At 37.2% G+C, this 24,163-nt stretch overlaps 2 protein-coding genes across 3 annotated transcripts in view; one reads left to right on the plus strand and one right to left on the minus strand.

Moving 5' to 3' along the window:
- Positions 1–24,163, plus strand: part of GIGYF2 (GRB10 interacting GYF protein 2) — a 131,896-nt gene that overhangs the window by 44,022 nt on the left and 63,711 nt on the right. For both annotated transcript variants that reach the window (XM_052636571.1, XM_052636572.1), the window contains exons 7-9: positions 5,650–5,761; positions 9,906–10,017; positions 11,068–11,108. In XM_052636571.1, the coding sequence (XP_052492531.1) occupies positions 5,650–5,761; positions 9,906–10,017; positions 11,068–11,108 (265 nt within the window). The remainder of the gene's footprint in view (positions 1–5,649; positions 5,762–9,905; positions 10,018–11,067; positions 11,109–24,163) is intronic.
- Positions 15,122–17,406, minus strand: KCNJ13 (potassium inwardly rectifying channel subfamily J member 13). The gene is made up of 2 exons (XM_052636573.1): positions 16,947–17,406; positions 15,122–15,744 (listed from the first exon to the last, which is right to left on the minus strand). Exons 1-2 carry the CDS (start codon positions 17,404–17,406, stop codon positions 15,122–15,124), a joined length of 1,083 nt encoding a protein of 360 aa, XP_052492533.1.

Here is a 24,163-nt window from a genome sequence, read left to right on the forward strand (position 1 = left end):
ATTGGAGTACAATTGCTTTACAGTGCTGTGTTAGTTTCTGCCGTACAACGAAGTGAATCAGCTGTATGTGGACATGCATCCCCTCTTGAACCTCCCTCCCACCCTTCATCCTACCCATCTACTAACTTGTTCATTTTTCTAAATTTAAAATTGCATTGGTTTTCATTTATGATATTTTTTAATACAGAAGCTTATTTTTATATAGCTCATTATACTAGTTTCAATCTTTTGTGATTAGTTTTCCAATTGTTTATGAATATTTTTTAATAATTGTTTTTTATTTTTTGTTAAATGACTGCCTAGATTTCTTAGAGATGACATGAGTTAGAAAAACTTTTTAGTAAGTAGGCAGAAGGACTTGGTACTAGTTACTAACATGATATACTTTAAGGGCTACACAGATTACTTGAGCAATCAAAAATTATTCAATAAATGATGCTGAAAACTGTTGGTTTTTTAAAAAGGAATAAAGTTAGATATGCAGTACACCTTCACATGAAAATTAGTTTTAGAATCACTAAAGAAGTAACTCTTCATTTTGTTTTCTTTTTTTTTTATTTTGTTTTTATAATGGAAAAGTTTATCTTAAGGTGTTAAGATTTGAATGCTGTAATTACTAGGGCTTAGTGTAAAGATTGGCTTCCCTGGTGGCTGAGACAGTAAAGAATTCGCTCACAATGTGGAGACCTGGAGTCTGATCCTTGGGTGGAGAGCATCCCCTGGTGAAAGAAATGGCAGCCCATTCCAGTAATCTTGCCTGGAGAATTCCACAGACAGAGGAGCCTGGCGTACTGCAGTCCATGGGGTCACAAAGAGTTGGACATGACTGAGCGATTAAGCACAGCACAGCACAAAAATGCAAAATTTAGGAATTCTTGACACTTGCTAGTCTTTCTTTTTATAATGTATGTTGGAATAGGACAGTACTTAGAGCTGGCAAAAGATTCATTAATATTTTGAAATTAACATCTTGGATGGTTACCTGTTCAGGAATTGTTTAGACCTTCCTAGGCTAGAGTTTTGCATACCTATTCACCCTGTTACTCCTATCCGGGAGGTAAATAATTCTAATAACCTAAAATAGCTTCTTGCTATATACATTGTTTCCTGATGTTACCTGAAGAGGCTAGTTTATCTTTAAAATGCAAGTTAACTGAGTGTGCGCACTTCATGCCCACACCCTCCCCACCACATATACTCTTAAACATACATGTACGCACATATATGAATGCATGCATGTGTAAAATATAATTACGTAAATGGTTTTCTTTGAACAAAATCAGTGCTCGAATAAGATCTTCTGGTTGCCCTTTGATTGGACATTTCCCTGTATGTCTTTATCACGTTTTAAAAGCATTCAGTTCAATTGCTCAGCCGTGTCCGACTCTGGCCTCCCTGTCCATCACCAACTCCCAGAGTTTACCCAGGCTCATATCCATTGAGGCGGTGATGCCATCCAACCATCTCATCTTCTGTCATCCCCTTCTCCTCCTGCCTTCAATCTTTCCCAGTATAAGGGTCTTTTCCAATAAGTTAGTTCTTCTCATCAGGTGGCCAAAGTACTGGAGTTTCAGCTTCAACATCAGTCTTTCCAGTGAACACTCAGGACTGATCTCCTTTAGAATGGACTAGTTGGATCTCCTTGCAGTCCAAGGGACTCTCAAGAGTCTTCTTCAACACCACAGTTCAAAAGCATCAATTCTTCGGCACTCAGCTTTCTTCCCGATCCAACTCTCACATTCATACGTGACCACTGGAAAAACCATAGCCTTGACTTAGACGGACCTTTGTTGGCAAAGTAATGTCTCTGCTTTTGAATATGCTGTCTCGGTTGGTCATAACTTTCCTTCCAAGGAGCAAGTGTCTTTTAATTTCATGGCTGCAATCACCATCTGCAGTGATTTTGGAGTCCCCCCAAATAAAATCTGACACTTGTTTCCCTATCTCTTTGCCATGAAGTGATGGGATCAGATGCCATGATCTTCGTTTTCTGAATGTTGAGCTTTAAGCCAACTTTTTCACTCTCCTCTTTCACTTTCATCAAGAGGCTCTTTAGTTCTTCACTTTCTGCCGTAAGGGTGGTGTCATCTGCATATCTGAGGTGATTGATATTTCTCCCGGCAATCTTGATTCCAGCTTGTGCTGCTTCCAGTGCAGCGTTTCTCAGGATGTCCTCTGCATATAAGTTAAATAAGCAGAGTGATAATGTACAGCCTTGACGTACTCCTTTTCCTATTTGGAACCAGTCTGTTGTTCCATGTCCAGTTCTAACTGTTGCTTCCTGACCTGCATACAGGTTTCTCAAAAGGTAGGTCAGGTGATCTGGTATTCCCATCTCTTTCAGAATTTTCCACAGTTTATTGTGATCCACACAGTCAGAGGCTTTGGCATAGTCAATAAAGCTCTATATATTACGCTTGTAATTTAAGTAACTGCTACCAGATTGTTGTATTTTATTTATTTTATATGAAAGAAAGTCACTTCGTTTATACATTTTTTATTAGATGATACATGTGTATACATGCAAAATTCACAAAACATATACAGTGAAAAACAAGTCTATGAGTGACCTAGGCTTTCTTCTTCCTCAGAATTAACTGTTATTTTCATTTTCTTATGTTCCCTTTCTAGGGTATTTAATACAGCTGCAGCTACTTTTGTGTTTATTCTTTAAAGCACACACACACATGGCTGCTATTGTACAACTGCAGCTACTTTTGTATCTGTTCTTTAAAATGCACACACGTGCACGCGCACGCCTGCTATGCATACAGTTCTACACTGTTTTTACCTAATCATCTATTTGGGAGATAGTAACAGATATTTATTCAACTTTTGAGATGTGTCACTGTTCTAACTACTTGTTGCCTGATGTGTTAAGTGCTTACAGCAGCCCACGAAGTAGGTTCCTTTTCACGCTCTATGCATGAGGGAGACGAGGCACAGAGTTGAGCAAAGGATCCACAGTTGACTCTCAGGCAGCCTAGCCTCTCCATGCACTTCACTCCAGCTCTGCCTGTTAGGCTGACTGTATGAAACTGTGGGTTCTGGATCAGAAATGATTGAATATTAGCAGTTTTGTATGATGATGGTGGTGGTGCAGTTGCTAAGTCATCTCTGACTCTTGCGACCCCATGAACTGTAGCCTGGCAGGCTCCTCTGTCCATGGGATTTCCCAGGCAAGAGTACTAGAGTGAGTTGCCATCTCCTCCTCCAGGGGATCTTCCTGACTCAGCTTTCACCCGTCTCCCCTCTTGCATGCAATCTCCTGCACTGTCGGTGGATTCTTTACTGAGTGAGCCACCGGGGAAGCCAATTTGTATGGTTAACCCTAATAAGTAAGAGTTGCCTCATATTTTTAAAAAATTGTGTAGAATTCCCTGTGTAGATAGCCGTGATTTTTAGATCAGCTCCTTTGGATTGATACTTAGCCAGTTGCCTTTTTTGCTTTCACAAACAGTACTGCAGTTAAAATCTTTCTGCTTATGTTATTTTTCACATGTGTAAGAAGAGAAATTGTTGTGTCAAAAGGTGTGGACATTAAAATATACTTTGACAAAGGTATCTGATAAATATATATATATTGCCTTTTAGAGATTATACCAACTTTCACTTTCAGCTGCAATGTGTTAGGATGTGTGAAAGAAAGCATATGAGTTTCCCTGAACCCTGTAGATGGGTGCGTTTGAGTTTCATACATGTAATACTTTGGTTATGAGGTATTCAACAGTGTCAGATTCTGGCATGTACAGTACATTTAACACTGACTTCTATTTTTTCAGTATTAGAATACATGAATCTAGATTCTGGGATTTCACAGTCTTGCTTAATTGTGATCCCAGAAGAGTTATTCAGTAACACTGCTGTTTACTGTGTGCCCCGAGATAAATTAATGCATTTGTTTCAACTAGCTTTTCTTAAAAATAATTTTTATTAAAATACAGTTTGAAATAAGTATTGATTAAGTTTGGTATCTGCCTCTAGTTTTCCATTATTAATTACATCTTGGTCTTCATGTTGTGAAGTTAACTTGATTGTATCATTATATGCCTATAAAAGTCAAAGGAAAAAATAAGTTTCTAAAGTTTACCTGAACAAATTCTATTGAATATAGTTCTCATAAAGACAAATAGTGACAGGTAATGAGGAGAAAATCACCCATATATTAAAATAAGAAATTTAGTAATGAAAGTAGAAGTTTTTCAAACCAAAATTACATGTTGATTTCTTTAAAATAGGAAGATCATATTTCATTTGATTTTGAATCCAAACACAGTGGAAACAGTTTGGACTTAAAAGAAGTAGTTGAATTGCAGAATTTTATTTCCCCGAAATTCAGTTAGCTGCTACTGAATTTGTGTACTTTAAGCCTCACTTGTTGTCTCTCTGTCCAGAGGACCCTTGCTGCAGCCATGCTGAAGCTGTGTTTTCCACACTGTACCATACCACTGCATTTTTGCACAGATGTCTTTTAGGTTCTGTGCTGTGCTTAGCTGCTCAGTTGTGTCCGACTCTTTGCCTATAGTCCATGGAATTCTCCAGGCCAGAATACTGGAGTGGGTAGCCTTTCCCTTCAGGGCATCTTCCAGACCCAGGGATCGAAGTCAGGCCTCCTGCGTTGCAGGCGGATTCTTTACCAGCTGAGCCACAAGGGAAGCTCAAGAATGCTGGAGAGGGTAGCCTATCCCTTCTCCAGTGGATCGTCCCATCCCAGGAATCAAACTGGGGTCTCCTGCATTGCAGGCGGATTCTTTACCAACTGAGCTGTCAGAGAAGTCCAAGTGTATAGAAGGTATTCAGGTAAAGATGTATTCCAAGTTTTTGGGTTTAAAACTGTCTCATTAAATTGTTTCACATGCCTAGGATTTTTATATTTCATAGATCATTTTCCAGTATTTCTATAATTGCTTCCTGCTTTACCTTTTCCTAAGCCCTGTGTGTTCCATTTATCCAGAAGTATCAACTAAACTTATTTTTGAATCCCAGACCTCCTGTCTTCCTGTGTCCCCTCTTCATGTTTGAAGGATGCCCACCCACTACTGTTCTTGTCATATTTGACCCTTTTCCACATTGACTGTGGGTGCAAATGAAGGCTAATGACCAAGTGATTGGGATTTTGTTTATTCCTCAAGCATTCTCTTCCCCTACCCACTTCTTACTTTGCCTTTCCCCGTTCATCCCTGATACCTGTCATTCTATTAAACACTAGTTGGCTTTGCTAATTCACATTGATGAGCAGAATGAGGCAAAATGATCAGTATTTTTTTCTTTATTCTGTAACTGTTGATTCAGACCTTTCGTGACGCCCGCTCATTTCCACCTTTCAGTAGTTAACCCTTTCAAACAAGATCTCTTTTACTGTGTATTCTCTGTTTATTATGATGATGCATACATATCTTGCCGCCTCCTGGGTACGTACAGAACCTAACATGGTGTAAGCATTGGTTGTTCAAGTTTGTTGATCTGAAATAGTTTAAAATTTCCAGCCAGAACCAGATTTTGGAATGTCTTAGTGTGCCACGTGGTGAATGTTTCTCATCGCTAATAGTCATTAGATGCCGGTTTATAGATGCTGTGGGAGATGGTGAGGAACAACATGCGTTTTATCTGTTTTATCCATTTTTTTTCTTTCTTTTCTTTCTCTGGCAGAGAAACTTTTCCATGTCCGTAAATAGTGCTGCTGTCCTGCGATTGACAGGACGAGGAGGAGGAGGAACAGTGGTGGGGGCTCCTAGAGGTCGAAGTTCTTCACGAGGGCGAGGTGAGCTTTCATGTGGGAAAAAAGTAATAACGGAATGGTGGAGAGAGAGAGGAGGGAAATAAATAAATCACTTTAAAAATATTTCGATATTTGATTTTCCAAAACTGTCCTTTGACATTAACTACATAATGTCCTGAACGTTTGTTTTTGGAACCATTTCTCAGTGTATCCGCTCCACAACCCCTGGTCTGGAGTAGAAGAGGGTGATTTGAGCCTAGAGACTGGAGTGTGAATGATTCTAGATGGTCCTAATTCTCTTTGGCAAATATTTGTGATCCATGTTCCTCACCCCCAGGGGACCTTACGCTGTGAGAGCCAGGGCTCCCTGAAGTGCCTTGGCTGCTGGAGTGGCACCCAGGTCCCTGCAGGCCTCTTGTGACTCGGGTCTCCATATAAGGCCATGTGCCAGGAGTGTCCCCACCCAGAGACAGGCTTTCGTAAAAGCCGTCTCCTCAGTACGAGACCTTTTTAGGGTGCAGAAGAAAGAAAAAATTACGCAACAATCCTTTATATAATCTGTAGTTTTGTATTTTATAGATTTGTCTTTCCTTAGAAGAATAATTGATATTACTTGTTCTTTGATATCTTCTCCCTACTTGGAGTTTGTTGATCTTCTGCTACTTAAGGGCATTCTTAATGTTTGTAATATAAATATTTATTTGAGCTTTTACTTCTAAGTTGGCTAAATCATAGCAGAAGTCTCAACATACCTTGCAGTTTTAAAAGGTGCTTTTGAAAGAATTGGATGTCTGCAAAAAGAAGAAGCCATTGCCTCCACACATTGCGCCGTCCAGGGTGGCATGATCCTGAATGTGGAGTATCCAAATTCTTATAGTTATTCTTTATGAAAAGAGCGATTTATACCCACTCTTTATAGAGACTGTATTAAATTGTGCATTCCTATAAAGGGGTTTCATCCAGAATGTGGGAAAGCAACTGTTCTGAATAATGAAGAGGTTAACTGAAACTCTGCTTGTAGATCAAGTGCTGTTACTAGGTTGTCCATTTGTTTTCCTTCTGAATTCGTCAGTCTCTAAAATGGTGGTTTTTAACCTGGAGAGTTGTTAGACTCAGCAGAATATACTGGGTGGTGAGATTTAAGCATGTGTGTTTCAGAAGGTCCACAGGCCATTTAGATTCCCAAACGCAGTTAGGTTCTGTTGGTCCAGAAATCGTCTGAGATCTGTGCTTCTTGGTGCTGTGATGATGGTGTTCTGAGGGTGACTGTGGCCTGCTCCTTGGATGTTGCCTGGGTTTTTCTGCAATGGGCTCGCACTGAGAAGAGGTTGCCCCTGGGGAGCTTTTCCTCTAGTGCTTTTCAGGGCATGACGGTGAGAGGTCTTATTAATTAAGAAGTGTGGCCCACAGCAGCTGTTTTTTGTTCCTCAAGTGATCACCAATGTTGTGTGTTGCAAATACCAACCAATGTCTAAATAGGTGTTAAAAACAATTCAGGTCTAGAAACTGATGAAGCGTTGATTAATTTCTTCCTGCCTTCTGGTTTGAAGTGTATATTGTTATCACATAGGATAGAACTCTTACATTCAGAATTTAAATGGGACTTGTATGAAAGATAAATACTGTAATAAAAGCAGTGACTTAATTAACATTGATATGAATGGATGACATGAAACTAGTTAAATGAATGAAGTGACTTAGTGAGAAATACTTCTGACACCATTGTCCCAGCTGTGATTCTTACTGGTTTCATGAGACCTTTAATCTGTGGTTTTGTTTTCTTCAGTTACAGCTTAATTTTAACCTGTTGGTTAAATAAATAGTGATTAGTGTAGTTTTTTTTTTTTTTTGGGGGACACGAGCAGTCCTTGACATCAGATGATTGCCCTGGCTCTTTCCAGCTTGAGAGAAGTTTGTTGTGAAAATCAACTGACTTTCATACTTCTGAATATCATGAAGCAGTAACAGTTAAATAAACGAACAGGGAAACAACTTGAATTTGTCATCTTTTTATTTTATCTGGTGAAGAGGTTTAAAAATAAAGCGTATCTATACAATCGTCAGCCACTGTCTTCCTCATTATTAAAGGAGGTATTTTTAATCCCCCCAAAGAAGAGGGTGAAATCTCAGAGATTAGGGCAGTCATTTAAATTTAACTTTATGAAAGATTCTCCATGTTATAGTTACTTGCTTCTCCTCATATGGGAACTACTTTTATAGATGATTATGGGCCTTGCACTTTGAAGAGTGTTCCTTACGTTTTACAAGCCGGAAAGCTCTAGAATCAGATTCTTTTTTTGTGCCCACTTATAAAGCTTTGGGCTCATAAGGAGGACCAGTGCCAATGCTAGTTATAACTGGCAGGAAATATTTTGTGGTTTGCTTATTTTTCTGGCAAATTTTGAACACTGTTTTTCATATTCATGTTTCCAGAATAAAATACTTTTTCAGGGTGCTATGTACTTAATGGTTTTCTTGACAAAATTGTTCTCTAAAAGGACAGGGGACTTTTTTCTTTCTCCCTAAAAATATCTTTGTAAATATCACCACAGCGTTATTTAACAGTTTGTAGCAGACTGTTTTAAGGTAGATCTTAAATAATACATCTATATTTCCTAAGGATAGAGGTACAAAACTGTACATTAAGTTGAAGTTAAGTTGATACAACTGAAAGGTAACTTTAGGATTATTATAGTTCAACTCTAGTCCTCACTTCCATTTTACAGATGAAGATACTGATACTTAGACTAAAGAAGATATCATTGTTCTATGATTACATACATAAAATTATGCATTATTATATTCCATCATAAGATCATATAGAAGTATAATTGTATCCTGAGTCAATTCTTGATAAGTGATGCTAGAAAGTAAAAATACTGTATGGATATTTGAAACAGTTATTTAATTCAGTTGTATTTAGCTTTGGAATGCATTCATTATTTTATTCAAGATTCATCATTTTTCCTTGGGTGGTTTTTTACTGTTGGAGAAGTGAGTTGGGGATAATGGCTAAGATTTTATCTAGGTATAAATACATGCCTAGGCACAATTTTTACCCGCCTCCCCCCAGTTTTCAACTTGTGTGTTGGATACAAATGGCGCACATTAGTTGGGAAATCCTCACAGTGCATAGGCAATATAAAGCTGAAAGCGCATATTGCCTTCTGCCCCCAGATGCAGTATTTGGATTTATATCCTTCTTGATCCTAACTATGCAGTCATATCATTTATATACACTGTAATTTTTTTTTAATGTATTGCTCTTTGGCCTGCTTTAGTTGTTCAACAGAATAATGTAGATTCCTTTTAATGACAATATTTTATCTTCTGTGGCTTCCTAGTATTCTACTGAACTGTTGGATCAGAATTTACTTAGCCAGTCCTTTACTGGTGTATGTTTCTGTTTTTCAAAAATTTGCAACAAAAATCTCCATATATATATATATTTGCATATTTGTGCAAGTCTTTCTGTTAGGATAAATTCTAATTAGAAAGTTGAGTCAAATTTGATAAATGTAATCAGATTGCCTTCAGTACAGGCCAGTGTGCATTTGAGTCACTGGAGCCTCTGTAAATTCCTACATGCACACTTTCTTACCAGCTCTGTGGTTTGAATTTAGTGCTGCCTGATAGTTTTCTCCAAGATTTGCACAAATGGGAAAGAGTGCCTTTGGTTGGTGTGGAATATTCTTTAAGAAGTTAGTTCACAAAATTGATAGTTTAGTTGACCCTATTAAATTATCCTTTCTATGGAGTTAAAGAAATTAACATCTATGCCTAGTTTTTTACTTTGTCTGCTCTCTTCTCAAACTCCTCACATTTTCCATTTTTATTGAAAATAATCCAATAGAAGGTTTGATTGTCATAATGGTTTACTGATCTTAGAATTTCACTATTGAGTTTTCTGTTAAGGAGCTTGATGTTGATACTGTTTCTTGTTCAGGACTGGAACTGGTACTCTTACACAGTTTTGTTTTTTTTAATATCCTCCTCTGGTCTGGCTACTTCACTGCTGTCATTGCCGTTATTGGTCTCACTGGTAAAGATTCAGTGGGCCTTGCTAAATATTAAATGTAGATATCCTGCTTTGTATATAGACATCACTTCAGAGTTGAATGTTTGGTGTTCAGCTTGTGCCAGATGTTGACATCTGACCATCATTTTCTCTGTGTTGTTGTTTCAGGCAGAGGCAGAGGCGAATGTGGTTTCTACCAAAGAAGCTTTGATGAAGTAGAGGGGGTGTTTGGCCGAGGAGGCGGCAGGGAAATGCACAGGTCACAGAGCTGGGAGGAAAGGTAACTGGAGGAGTCAAGTCTTGGGGTAAAGATTCTTGGTGTAAAAGCATTTCTTCTCTGCTTTCTGCAGAGGAGAATGTTCTTTGTATAGTTACAGAGTTGCACTTCTCAAAAAATGCTACTAATTAAAGAAGAGTTATGTTAGAAGTGTTTAAATGATCTTTATTTAAAGGAAGAAGCATTCTAGATAAATACATTAATATTTTTGTCCCTGCATGGATATTTAATAGTTAATTAGATATGCTGTTTGATTAGTACTCAGTGAGAGGCATTTTCATTTTATTGTTTGTTGCTGTTAATCAAAGCATCTTCTCTATATTGCTTGTGACTTTATATGAAGTCTTTCAAGATGAGCAAAGGCAGTTGCGCAGATAATATACAAAGATGTCTATGTGATAATATTTATAATATAGAACAATGGGAAATAAGCCAAACAACTTAATTTCAGTGTGGTTTCTTATATAATGGCATACCCACACAGTAGTTATTTGGTCACTAAGTCATGTCTGACTCTCGTGAGCCGATGAACTGTAGCCCAACCAGCCTCTTTTGTCCATGGGAGTTCCCAGGCAAAAATACCAGAGTGGGTTGCCATTTTCTCCTCCAGGGGATCTTCCCAACCCAGGGATCAAACCCGTGTCTCCTGCATTGGCAGGTGGATTCTTCACCTCTGAGTCACCAAGGAAGCCTTGTCCATAAAAGTTAGAAAGAGTTTGAGAATATTTAATCATGTGTGAAAACACATTTTCTGAAAACAGTATATAAAGCTCTGTACAGCAGATACCTAAAGTAAAACATGAATTTAATTAGAAATGTACCTAATAAAAAAAGTTTCTGGGTCTGTAAAGCTAGCTTTTGGTAGGTGAGACATTGGACATTTTTGTTTTCATATTTGTGCTTTTCTGTGTTTTCCAAATGTTAGGCAAAACCCATATATTTGTTTTATAATTTGAAAAGGAAATGCTGTTAAAGATAGGAAGGTGGGTGTCATGGATGGGAAATCTGTATTACTCTCACGTATTTTTTGAAACTTAATTTTACCTTTTCTAGGGGTGACAGACGTTTTGACAAACCAGGACGAAAAGATGTAGGTAAGACTTTCTTACTGTTTTGAAGTATTTTTATATGGATTTCCATGGCATTAGTTTTTAACAAGGCTCACAAAGGATACCTTAATTAAAAATTGACTCAGTTACTTGCCTCTCTCCAGTAGATGGGGTTGTAACATTGCTTGCTTTTAGAGTTCCATGGTTATTTGAGGGCTGTATTGCATGAAACCAGGGATAATAAATAACAACCATTAGGATTTACTTGGTTTAACTTTTTAAGTCTGTGTATTCTCTGCAAGACATATTCTTTATTAAGGCTACCTTATGAACTGAAATTTCAAGTTAGGAAGCAGCCTATTTACTCCTTTTCCAGTGCCTCTCACAGCTGAGAAGAAATAGAGAAAATGCTAGAAGGTTTACTTTTGTATCTGAGAGCAAAGGCTAAAACTGTGACAGTTTTTACTTTAGTCATTTATTCATCTGGTCTTTTTGATAAATGACAGTCTTTCCTTTTTTTTTTTTTTTGCTTAAAAAAAAAAATGCCATGAAACAACAGATGAGTCAATTTAGTAATTAACAGCAAGCTCAAATGCAAGTGAGCACTAGATAAAAGACCATATGTATCTATCATTGAAAAGTAGATTTCCCTTTTTTTTTTTTAATTTTTATTTTTACTTTATTTTACTTTATAATACTGTATTGGTTTTGCCATACGTTGACATGAATCCACCACGGGTGTACATGCGTTCCCAAACATGACAGTCTTTCTTAAAGGGCAATTTTCACATTAGGTCTATAAAAATATTTTATAGTGGCTTTTATTGAATGTTTTTTAATAAGATGTTCACTTCTAATGACTCTGGACTTTTATAAGTAATCCACTTTTGTTCAAAATGTTGTAAATTAAAAAAGAAAATGTTGCTCCTGCTATGTCTTACATTCTACCAGAATAGCAGTACTTGACTAGTTTGTTGAGACACACTGACATACTGATCAGTTGTGAGATACCCTTTGACAGCAAATTAAGATAATTTAAATACTGAAAGTTCCAGAATGATTTGTTCTTTTTAAAATTAGAGACTGTTCTTATCATGTATTTGCTTCTTATGTGTGGAGAAATGGGTGGAATTAGAAACATGTGGGTAAGAATTGTGCATGACCTTTGTGAATACCCACAGGAGAATGTAGAGGCAGAAAAAGCCCTGTAATACTCAAATTATAATGTCTGTTCATTAGGAATCATCTCACAGTAATGATTCTGTGAGGATGGAATTAAAAGATCATTAAAGTCAAATCCAGGTGGTACAGAAAGGTTCGACTCAGTGCATTTTGAAATACTTTGAAGCAGGCATAGCACGTTTTGGCTGTTAGGTTGTTGCTAGCAGTTGGTGATAAGGGCTTGTACATATATAAGGTGCTCCCCTGGTGGCTCAGATAGTAAAAAATCCACCTGCAATGCAGGATACCCAAGCTTGATCCCTGGGTCGGGAATGTCCCCTGTTGAAGGAAATGGCTTACCCATTCCACTGTTCTGGCCTTGAGAATTCCATTGACAGAGGAGCCTGGTGGGCTACAGTCCATGGGGTCAAAAGAGTAGGATGCAGCCGAGCAACTAACACAGCAACCACGCACGTGTAAAGTGGGCTTTGTGGGTTTTGGTATCTTCTTGCCTTCAGTTTATTGGGACTGTTACGCTATCTGTATTGGTTTCCACAAGCATTTTTAACATCATTTCATTGTGGTCTCCTGGACCATGTGTCCGAGACATTGTGGTCTCCTGGATCATGTATCCAAGACATTGTGGTCTCCTGGGTCATGTATCCGAGACATTGTGGTCTCCTGGATCATGTATCTGAGATACTCTCACTGATTTCCCAGGTGGCTCAGGTAAGTGAGCAATAGAGCCAAGAGTTAGAGCTGCTGGTCCCACTTTCTAGTAAATTTCCCCTCTTTCAGTTTGCACTCCATTCACCTGAAACGATAATGGGGCCTTTGCAGAAAACTTAATCCCCTTAACACAGAAGATGTGATTCTTTGAAGTGAAAGAATCATTCTCTCAGAAGCTTTCAATCTCCTAGACAAAAGTATTTGATTGCATTTTTTAGCTGTCATTAAATAGCCTTAGTATACCAACAGAGTTTTTTGGGGGGCTAGTGCGTATGTGTCTAGGGAAAGTCATATCTAATTTTCAGATGCAAAGTTTATGTATAAATAGTATGGTAGGAGATTCCTTTGGCTTGAATGGAGAAGGTCCTGCATCTGTATTGAGACTGAGAGCCCAGACAGGCCTGTCCACTTCCTAGTTATGCCACTTTGGGCATCCTCTCTGTGTGACCTGTGTAAGTGATGTGAGGCTCTTAGGAGAAAACATAACTTGTAAATCTTCAATACTACTTTATTTTCACAGGTTAGGTGAATTTTGTTACTTTATTATAGAAATAAGAAATCCTGTCTTATCTGTGTTACAGCAGTCTTGGGTTGGAAGATAAACTGTTGTTCTAGCTAGTATTTAAGAATGCCTAAGGTTTTTAAACCGCAAAAGTTATCTATTAAGTTTCTGTGTCCTTGATATACCTTGCTATTATCAGTCTTAGACCACTTCAGAGTTCTTTATTTTTTTCTCCTTTCAGTCAAAGAATAGGAAAACGTGACTTGCTGCTGTGCCCTGCTTTTCACAACTGCTTGCCTCTTTCCCTTTGCCCGCATAGGACTGGATAAGGGAGATTTCAGAAGAGTAGCAACAAATGTGTTTGAAATCTGATAGGGTGACATTTTTGGGTCTTGTTTTGGTTGAGGACAGTTTGCTTTTTTTTTTTTTTTCAATGGAAATGACAAGGATACAAAGATAGTCTTAAGTTAAACCAGAGGTAAGGGAAAGGGTTCATCCTTGCACATGTAAAATTAAAATAGCAGAGAAAGCATAATTTTCATGGAGTATTAGATTTGGAAAGAAATAATAGAGTTCATCTAGTCCAACCTCCTACTGGTGAATAAACACTCATTTTGTGTTTATAGAAAAAACTATTTGAAGTTTGAAACAGGAATTTGGGTTTGAAAATGCTTCATTGCCTAATTATTTTTTGCTTTTTCTAGTGGAGGTTTTTTCCCTGAGTTAAATTATATGTAAACCTTTTTATCTACAAAAACATAAATATGTTTGCATCTATGAGGTTTTTATACCATTGAATGGATCCTAAGTAGAAAGGTAAAGTTTTTACTTTGGTCGGAAGTCATTCAGGTGAATAGTTGTAATTTTTAAATCACTGTCAGATTAATGTGCACAATAGCTTTAAAATGGACAAAATTTTGCATCTCTTTGCCTGATACCACCCTGCAGTTTCCATCAGGTTAGTGCTTATTTTACTTGCTCTGATCACTTTCTGCCACAAATATATGAATATGTGAGTGTGTTTGAGTGTCATGCCCAAATGATTTTATAGTTAATGGTTAAATCTGTTTTTTGCTGTTTTCTTGTGAATATTTGTTCTTAGCTGTTAAAAATTAAGGGGGTAATACTTACCCCAGTTTGGTTTTATAAGGAACCGAAGGTATGATCTTTGTTGTCTTAAAAAAATTAGCAGTTTTAAAAGGATGTTCACTAAATATTATGAAATCATCATTCTACCCAGGGAGCTAGGTTTGAAACTAGACTGTTGCTCCAACTGGCAGATGAAAATGAAAAATTTATGACTGATTTACCTAGAGTTCAGCTGTGTAGAGTGTGTCCCTTTTACCTTCATTACTGGTATCATACCACATTCATACAAACTCACCAGCAGCATTTCTGTTGTTATACATAATTTGTTACCTTCACGTGCATTGATTTCAGCAGATAACCACAGAGAGAAACTTTATATAATGTTATATTTCCACAACATGTATTGTTAGCTCAGCCATTTTTTTAATGGGTGGAGGCTTGATCACCATGATGTACTCAGAAAGATGTAATCAGCATTGGAAAAAGAAAACATGAGATACGATGAAGGAAAAATAGCTGCATAATTGGCTGAGTGTATTTAATACATAAGAAAATAGGGTGCTGAAATAGATACTTCTTACTCTATCAGTCCTGTTTCAGAGATCTGAAAATTGTCAATGCTTTGTCCGTTGATGTGGATATCCAGGTCAGTCCTGTTTGGGCTCTTGGAGACCAGAGGAGTTTGAAATTCAGGAATAGTCTTGTCAAAATTCTCCATCTTGATTTGATACTCACCTTTGGAGCCTCGGGCCAACAGAGATGCAAAACAGTGATGTAACATGATCTCGGAGGGCAGGTAGGATGTCCTCCTCTGACACGTTTCTCCAGTACCTTCCTGCATTGCTGAAAGGAATACAACTAATTCAAAGTGGGGAGGATTTTCATGCTGGAGCAGAGCAGCCAGAGGACTTGATGGCGTAATAGAGTGGTAGTAGGTGAGTGGAAAGATAAAGAATGGACACTCGTCAGAACTGATGCCATCAAGGTGAAAGTCCACGCTGGTCTGGTAGAGTTTGCCGTTTTCTTGCTCCTGATAGAGTACAGCTGAGACCCGAACATTGGTTAGAGGGCTAGGTCGAGTGTTGGCCACTTGGAAAATGAGATTAGGTTTGCCATCTATGTGAGCTACTACTGCTAAGTCAGTAAAGCGAATTGAGAAAGCTCGATTTTTAGGCCGGGCAATCTTCGCCACAAAGGCACCTAAATTAGAAACCATTGAATTTCTTTTTAGAACGAACACTAGAAATGTCATTACCTTTTCTGAATGACAAGGATCTAGCAAATTGTTATACATTTCTTAGTGTCGTGCCTGCCAAATAATTCAGGAATTCAGCTTACCGATAATTTCTCATTAGCCTGAAGAGTTTTTCAAAACAGTACATATATTCTTATTTTAAAACTGATTTCAAAATGGATAAGGAAGATTCATTTGTCACGTAGAAATGTAAAACTTTAAGTTTGTTACGAGGTCAGAGAGTGGTCATTGCCTATATTCCTACCCCTGCTTTAAAAAAAAAGGTAACAGAAAATAAATGCAATTTAGTTGCCACCAGATTACTTCTAGTTGAAATAGAGATTAGATTCATATTAGAATGATTTGGGGTAGGGAAGGGACCAGTAGAACAAGTGGTCCATTGAAAAACGTTTAACTTTGAAATTTATACAAAGCCTTTTTTCTTTTAAAAAGGCTCTGGTTCTCAGGTGATTTGAGTGTATGCTTCAAGTGCATCCTCCTCCCTACCCCCCCCCACCCCCACCCCCAACTGTAGATCAGGGTTTCTTAACTACTACTGTGCCTCAGATGTTGGCAGGCTGGTGAGGTCTATGTACCTCTTATCAAAATTATGCTTTAAATGCATTAAAATAAAATACATAAAAAGGAAACCAAATATATATATGTATTTTTTCTTTTCTTCTTTCTAAGGATGTGTATTCTTGTTCTTTATCATGCAGTACTGACTGTGGTATTCTCTGGGCTCACTAGTATTGAGTAAATGTTGAAAAGATGAATTCAGGAGAAAATTCTAGCCCAGTAAAGGTTAACCAAAAAAAAAAAAAATCAAATTCCTCTGTTAGGTAAAATGACTGTCATAATATGCATTGAACATATTTATTCACTTATTCAAGAAAATATTTAGCTCCTTTGAAAAATTCCTTTTAGATTTTTTTGTTCATATGTTTTTGGCTTCTGTTATAATGATCCCTTTTTTCTTAAGTTAGGTAAAATTTAAATATAGTCAAATTTTAAAAAATTTCTCCAGTTGTTTGACCCAAGACTCTTTTCTAGTCTCAGGCATTACTTGTCAATAATGCAAATAATTATTCTGGAATATGATTACTTATAACTGACTATACCCATTCCAAAACGTACCTATGCTTTTTTAAAGAACAAAAACAATTACCTGTGATAAAAGCCTCTAGCATGAGGCCTAGGAGCATTTGTATGGCAAGGAGGGCGATTGCACTTGGACAGTCACCACTGGGGAACATGGTGCCGTAACCAATTGTGAGCTGTGTCTCCAGGGAGAAAGAGAATGCTGCTGTGAAACTGGTGATGTACTTGACGCAGATAGTGTGGTTTTCAGGTGGGGCGTCATGATCTAGTCCCAGGTCACCGTTCATCTCAGCGAGAACATACCAGAGCACTGCAAAGACAAGCCAGTGGATAACAAAAGAGGCGGAGAAGACCAGCATCATCCAGCGCCAGCGCATGTCCATTAGGGTTCCCCAGGCGTCTCGAAGATAGGCAAGGCCTGTGTGGGCGCCATCCATTTGAAGCGTGCTGTGACCATCCTTGGTGACCATCCTCCGGTGTCTCTGAGTCAGGAGAGGAGCAATAACTTTGCAGTGACTGCCATCCATCTCAGGCTGTAATGCTCTGAAATCGAGAGTGCATTAGTAAACCCTGAACTGTTTCATAGTTAATATTATTTAAATTTTGAGACTTAGTTTTATAATTTTTTTTTTGGAATGCTTCCTCGACTCCCAGGCAGGCTTTCCCAGTCTGATAGCTCTTTCTGTTTTCACATAAGGGAGCATTTACTCAGTCATTTGTTTGATAGCTAATCATGGATTGCCTTGAGATATCTCTTACTGGTTCCTTCAAGGACTGTTAAAAGTATTGTTTGTCATTTTAAAAAATTTCTGAGGGCTGGGGTTACCATTCATGTCTTTTTTGACACTTTTGTATTTTGCTTGCACAAATCCAGGCTTCAAGTATGTATTGATTTGACTAAACATTATGTGTAAATAACTTTTCATAATTAATTAATAGCTTATAACTGAATAATGAAAAGGAATGTTAAATATCTGTTGCTTTTTAAAATAGAAATCATTCAGAAGTATAGTGTTTAGCTGACTAAAAATGTTTTGAAGCCAAACTTAGTGCTAGGATAAGATTAAGCTTTTAGAGATCTGTAGTTCTATTGTATGCTTTATAATTAGCCTATTGAAAGTTTTGTAATTAGATTTTGTTTGTTTTTGTTACTTTGTGGCCTTTTTCATGGAGGCTTTCCTTCTGTGGTTGGTGGATTGCCACCCTTTTGAATATTCTAGATTCTGACTAGATAGTAAATAATTTTCTCTCTACCCAAAATAAAAAACTCCAGGTGGAGATTCCAAGGTAATATTAATTTTGGAAGTAAATGAACCAGTAGAAAAAGCTTCAAGTTCAGTGAACTAAAATAATCATTAAAGCATCAAATGGCAGTTTTTAAAACATATTCGTAAAACTAGCTTTTAGCTGTAGTCAGTTTTCAGCTGTGTTTATGTTTTCTCGTGTGGTGCATAGAAATCTAACATGTGCTTTCCATGTGACCATCCTTGCATACGACAGAGGTGCAGAGGACTTAGGCAGAGGCAGCCAGGAACAGGACAGGAGATACGACTTTGCTTCCCTTGAGTGCTCCTTTCTTCTCTGCCTCAGTCCAGTACTTGGGGCTTATATGTGACTCTCTTTTTTGAGGCTTCTTCCTTCAGAAGTAGATGCCCTTGGAAGGGTTGCGTATCACCTTCCTCCCTTTTGAATGACTGTGATATTTAAGAAGGTAACTGGAGGCGTGTGGAGCCAGGCTATTGCTTGAGTTTGCTGGATGCTCCTCTGTTTAGGAACTTTGGGGTTTTGGAGACTGCCTTCCCATGTCGGAATTGGACCTTAGCAGCTGGGTAGATACTTTCCCTTTTGTCCTAAGGCTGATTTAATATTTATTGCTGATATTAGAGACATTCTCTTATATTTTCTTTAGATTTGAGTTGCTGATGGAACACTGGGTGGACTGTTAAATTTATTTAGATTAGATGGTCATTTCAGTTTCATATTATAAATTTTAAAAATCTTAGGGCCTTAATGTCTTATAATTTATTATCCTAACAAGTTTTCATTATCATTTTATTTAGTGTTTATTTTTTTTTCTTGGCACACTATTTAATGACTCATTTTATTAGATTTTTTGATGTTTTAGAAGACCTGATCTCTACCCTTTTGTAAATTATAATAATAATAACAAAATATTCATAAATATTTCATATTACATTGTCTCTAATTCTTTGGAATCTCAGCAAGATAGATATTCCTATCCCATTTTTCAGGTGAGATCACTGAGGGTCAAAATTTTCACAGGCCATATGAATTATTTTCCAAGTCTGGCTGACTTTACGGTTGGCTTTTTGTTTTGTTTTGTTTTTAAAAATTCCAAGAAGCTGCCTAATTTAGAGAGTTTGGCAAGATACAAGTCTTCTCAAGATAATTGGTACTGCATTCACAAGACAGTCTTTGACAACCTGATTTTTAGCACCTTTAGTAGATGTTCTTCCGGTCCCCAGAAATGTCTCAAGTATCCATTCTAAACCATTGTTAGCTTTATGCATGATTTTTATGTCAATAACAATTAGTTGGATTAGCTAATATAGATTGTTGATTATGTGCCCGGAATCATACCAAACACTTCACCTGTATTGACTCATGTGAAGCCAGTAGCTTCACAGAGTACCAGAGTAACTTCTCGGGGTGTTTCTTGTTTTATTGGTATTAATACTGTTTCTTATGCCTGCATGTGTGCTTGGTCATGTCTGACACTTGGTGACCCCATGGACTGTTGCCCGCCAGGCTCCTCTGTCAGTGGGATTCTTTAGGCAAAAATACTGGAGTGGGTTACCATTTCCTCCTCCAGGGGATCTTCCTGACCCAGAGATCAAACCAGTGTCTCTTACGTCTCCTGCATTGGCAGGCAGATTCTTTACCACTGAGTCACCTGGGAAGCCCAATGTTTCTTAACTTTCATACTAATAAGTACCATTATTAATGACATTTTATAGGTAATGAAGCTGAGGCACAGTACATTTCCTAAGATCATAAAAGTAGTAAGTGGTAGTGAATTTCTGCTCAGTCCGTAGACCAGACCAGAGTCAGTGCTATATTGCCTTGAAAATAGACATTTTGACCTAGTTATTAGCCTTTGTGAATAATACAGTCTTCCATTTGACTAGTTTGTCCAAGAACCCTACTGAGTGTTCTTCAAAAATGCTTAGGCTAAGACCTGTGATTTATAGACAAGATATATATTTTCAGTTAAGGAAGACATCTTGCATGGTTTGAAGATTAGTAAAATCAGAATTATTACAGTCTAATCTTGGATTCTGCAGAACAGTAGAGTTAAAATGTGGAGAAAAGAGTTCTTACAAAACATTGCCAAATTTGTATGTTACCAGATGAGATGATAATGTTAAAAATCACTGCTTTCCTTGTGATTGTATGAAAGAAAGGACATCCTGACATTCTGACACTTGAAGGATGTGGCCATGAGTGGTACCTGGCTGCCTGCACCAAGCTGATGAGCCGCTCTGTAGCTGCGCATTGTCCGTGACTCTGACCTTTATTGTTTCTGCCTATTTTGGCGAATGCCCATTGTGGACCTGCACACTAGTGCTGTTCCACTTACGGAATCACTGACTGTTTATTGTGTCACAGTAATTTGTGAGGGAAAAGTCCGTGATTCTTCTTGATTTCAGCCTGCTTCATTAAGTTATAAAATTCATTACCTGAAGAGATAGCCTTTGTATACTTACTATAGCTAATAAAATTGATTGTTCTAATTTGGGCCTTTTTTCAGGATTGTAACTTCTTCCTTACAGATTTTGTGGCACTCTTATTCTAGGTTTTTTCAATTTTTTTTTCCTCTTGCAACTGAATAACTAAATACGAAGAAAAGCCTGTGAACAGAGGCTAATATCAAAACAGTGGAGCATTATCCTTTTTATATATAAAACCGTCCTAGATCTTGTTTAGATGGTGTTGGAAAGTAAAGTAGTTGAGAGAAGAAAGATTTTGATCCCCACTTAACAGATTACCCTGAATAATTCCGTTCTTTGTAGTCAGTGTGGTTTAGCATAACGAAGACAGGGTGGGAAATGTAGCTGACAGGGTTCTGGCTCTGTTGGTTACATAGCTGTGTCAGTTTGGGCAAGCCAGCCAATCCCCTTGGCCAGGTTTCCTTATATTAAAGAGAGAAAGAAAAGAGGGAATTAAATAACATGCCCCTTTAAAATCCTAAGTTTGTAAACTTACTACCATTTCCCTCAACTCTTACAGGTTTCTTGTATGATTGTTTTCTATATGATTTTCATCTGCTCGTGTGACTTTTAAAGCATTAAATTATTGTTGCCTAATATGTGTAGATTTTCTTTCCATCAAATTTAAAAGTGTTTGATGGACAGACATTATGCTGTTGTATTTCAAGGTAATTTTTATATCCCTACAGGCACACAAGTGCTTTTTGAATGTTTTTGTCTTGGTCTGTATTTATGTAATTCTTGTAAACTGTTCCCAGTAGAACGTAGAATAGAAGCTCAGTATGGTTTGCTTCTATTTCTCTGTGTGGGCCAAAATATATTTGCCCACATATAAATCATTTGATGGAAAAAAATTGTACTTTATAAAAATGATATTTTGGCTGCTTCATTGGTCATCAAAATAATGAACTCATTCTACTCATTAGGTTGTAGCACTCAAAATTATGTCTTTATTGTCGTGTTGTAATGTAGTAGTGCAGCTCATATTAAACAGTTAGATATAAGTAACTACAGTTGTTACATGATTAAAGTATTACCATATATTTGCTCACTTCTGGTGGAAACACTTTTAAGACTGTAGAGAGAGTCCTAATCATCTCTCCTGCCCTCCCATAATTGGGACAAACAGTGTGAGTTCTAATTCTGTTATATAAGCTCGGATATTCTTTTATATTTTCTTATTTGTAAAAGTACATAATTTCAGCAATAATTTCATGCTTAAAAAGAAATTAGGACACTCATTATTTTTCCTATGGGTTAAAAAGATAAAAACAAATTTTTTTTTGTCTCTTTTTTTTTTTTAATGCTTATTTTTGGTTTCTTTAATCCTGTCCAGAAGAAAAAGATTTTTTTTTTTTTGAAAGCCACTGAATTTTTTTCTAGGATTTTTCTTTTCTCATTTCTGTATTATAACGCAGAATTAGTACACATTTAGTAAAACAAGAAAATTTTCAATTATGCTTTCAGTAAGACTGTTACTTTGTTTCTAAAATTTAAGGAAAAAGAATAAGGAATGTATGACCTTATAGGTAATGTCTTTGTTTTAAAACTATTGGCAATATCTAGTTCTGTCCCTATTTGTCAGTTTTTTTCTCTGTTTCCCTTAAGGAAAGAAAGAGGATTGAATATTATCACAGGTACTCACCAGTTCTTTTGCTGGGTCAGCCTATATACAGAGGCAGGTCTTGAGGAAACTTTCAGTCTGTCTTTTTGATAAGGTAATTTTAATCTACAAGTCCAGTTTGTAGGTTCCTCTTCTTGGACTGGGTTTACAGTTCACATTCCTCTGTTTATAATGTCGTGGGGGCTGGTTTCAGCTGAAGCTGATGTGATTGGTCACTTAGTCTGCAGGGGGGCCAATTAGCTCTGATCATGTGGAAAAGAATGCTGGTTTGTTAGGAGGTCTTTCTTTACTCAATACAACTCTGGAGAAAGCCTCCAGAACTGACTTGGAGAAGGGGTGCATTTTTTCCCTCTAATCAGGACCGGGCTTTAGTAAGTTTGCATAATCTTACTTAAGAGTTTATTTAAAAGTTCAAAGGGATAAAATTCCCTGCAAGATTTCCTTTCAGCCGTCTTTCCTTATATAGCATGTTGAAGTGTGAGATGTTTCCTTTACTAATCTTTTTTTCCTCCATTTCTTTGGAGAACATTTCCTTGGATAAGGACTTTTAGGTATAAGTTAATGAATTTATTTTATTAGTATTCTTTTCATATCCCATCTCATCAGAATGACTACCATTAATTCTGGAACTAGTAATATAGGTTAATTCCGTTACCTGAAATCTTTTGGGGAGGGGTAAGGAGGCAGACTTTTTAATTTTTTTATGGCTGTACAGAGAGCTTGAATAAGAATACATTTAATTGTTGGTTCCTTGCATTTATCTTTAAAAACACACTGGTGTAAAAGAACTGAAAAAGTTTCTTAAGTCATGCTTCAGTGATCATTGAAGCATGACTTAAGAAAAAGTATGATGACATGCAATAAATACAGTGTTCAGTATACAGAAAATTTAACTTAATGTCTAAATATAATGTTTAGCTGGGAAATGTCTGTGATCCAGCATCCAGCAACCTCCAAATGAGCTGTGGGATGGCTTTGTATAATGCCTTTCTGAGCAACACTTTTCTCTACCTCCGTTAGCTGCTCATTTTAAAACTTTGATCAAATGTCACATGTAAGGGGATCTGAGGTACAAAGGCTGCGATTGTTCAAAGTGAAGTCATGGATAGCCTGCTGGGGAAATTATTAATGTAGACCAATATAATGCTACTTAGAAGGTGAAATCCGCCTTTGTAGATTCCTCTTCCTTCCCGCAACCACAATTAAAAAAATATATTAATTCCGTCTTTGTTTTATTAATGCCAAGCATTTCAGCACAAGTTCAGACACAGCACTGGAAACTTTGACCTTCAGAACTAGAGAAGGTAAAAGCATCAAGGAGAGACTTGTGATGTGATGCACCTTCTCTGTATGTTCTGGTAGGAATTATGCTTTCTGTCAATTGCCAGGTAACTGCTTGGGGTGGCAGAGGGAAACCAGAGCTAATACAGTGCAAGTCTGCCTTTCATAAAGAAAGAGGTACTGAAAGTGCATCTGCCATGTATCTTGAATAGATGTTATAATAAGCAAAATAATAAAGATTTTACCAAAATTAGAAGCTTCTTTCCGTAATATATTGAGACAAATGATTTACAAGATGATTGTCAAGAAAGAAACATCTCAAATGAAGAAGTATTCTGGTTTCTGCATTTTGCACTTTGAAAGTCGGCTGTGGTCTGTAAACAGTGATTCTTAGTTGCTAACTGAATGGAAGTTGTAGACCTGTTCAGGAGTGCTTCCTCAGGGGTTTAGCGCTCCCCTTATAGCAGTTAAATTCATTGGTGTTTGAATTTAATAGCACCGAAATGAGGTTAGCTGAGTTGAAACTAATATTGATACTGATGTTAGACCAACTTCACCCTAAAGTAAGTGGGCCCTCCTATTGAAACAGAACTAATGATTTAAATTGGAGATGGCGCTAAAACATTCTATAAAGGAACATAAGTGCTA

Source organism: Budorcas taxicolor, chromosome 3, assembly GCF_023091745.1.
Source record: "Budorcas taxicolor isolate Tak-1 chromosome 3, Takin1.1, whole genome shotgun sequence".
Lineage (NCBI taxonomy): Eukaryota > Metazoa > Chordata > Mammalia > Artiodactyla > Bovidae > Budorcas > Budorcas taxicolor.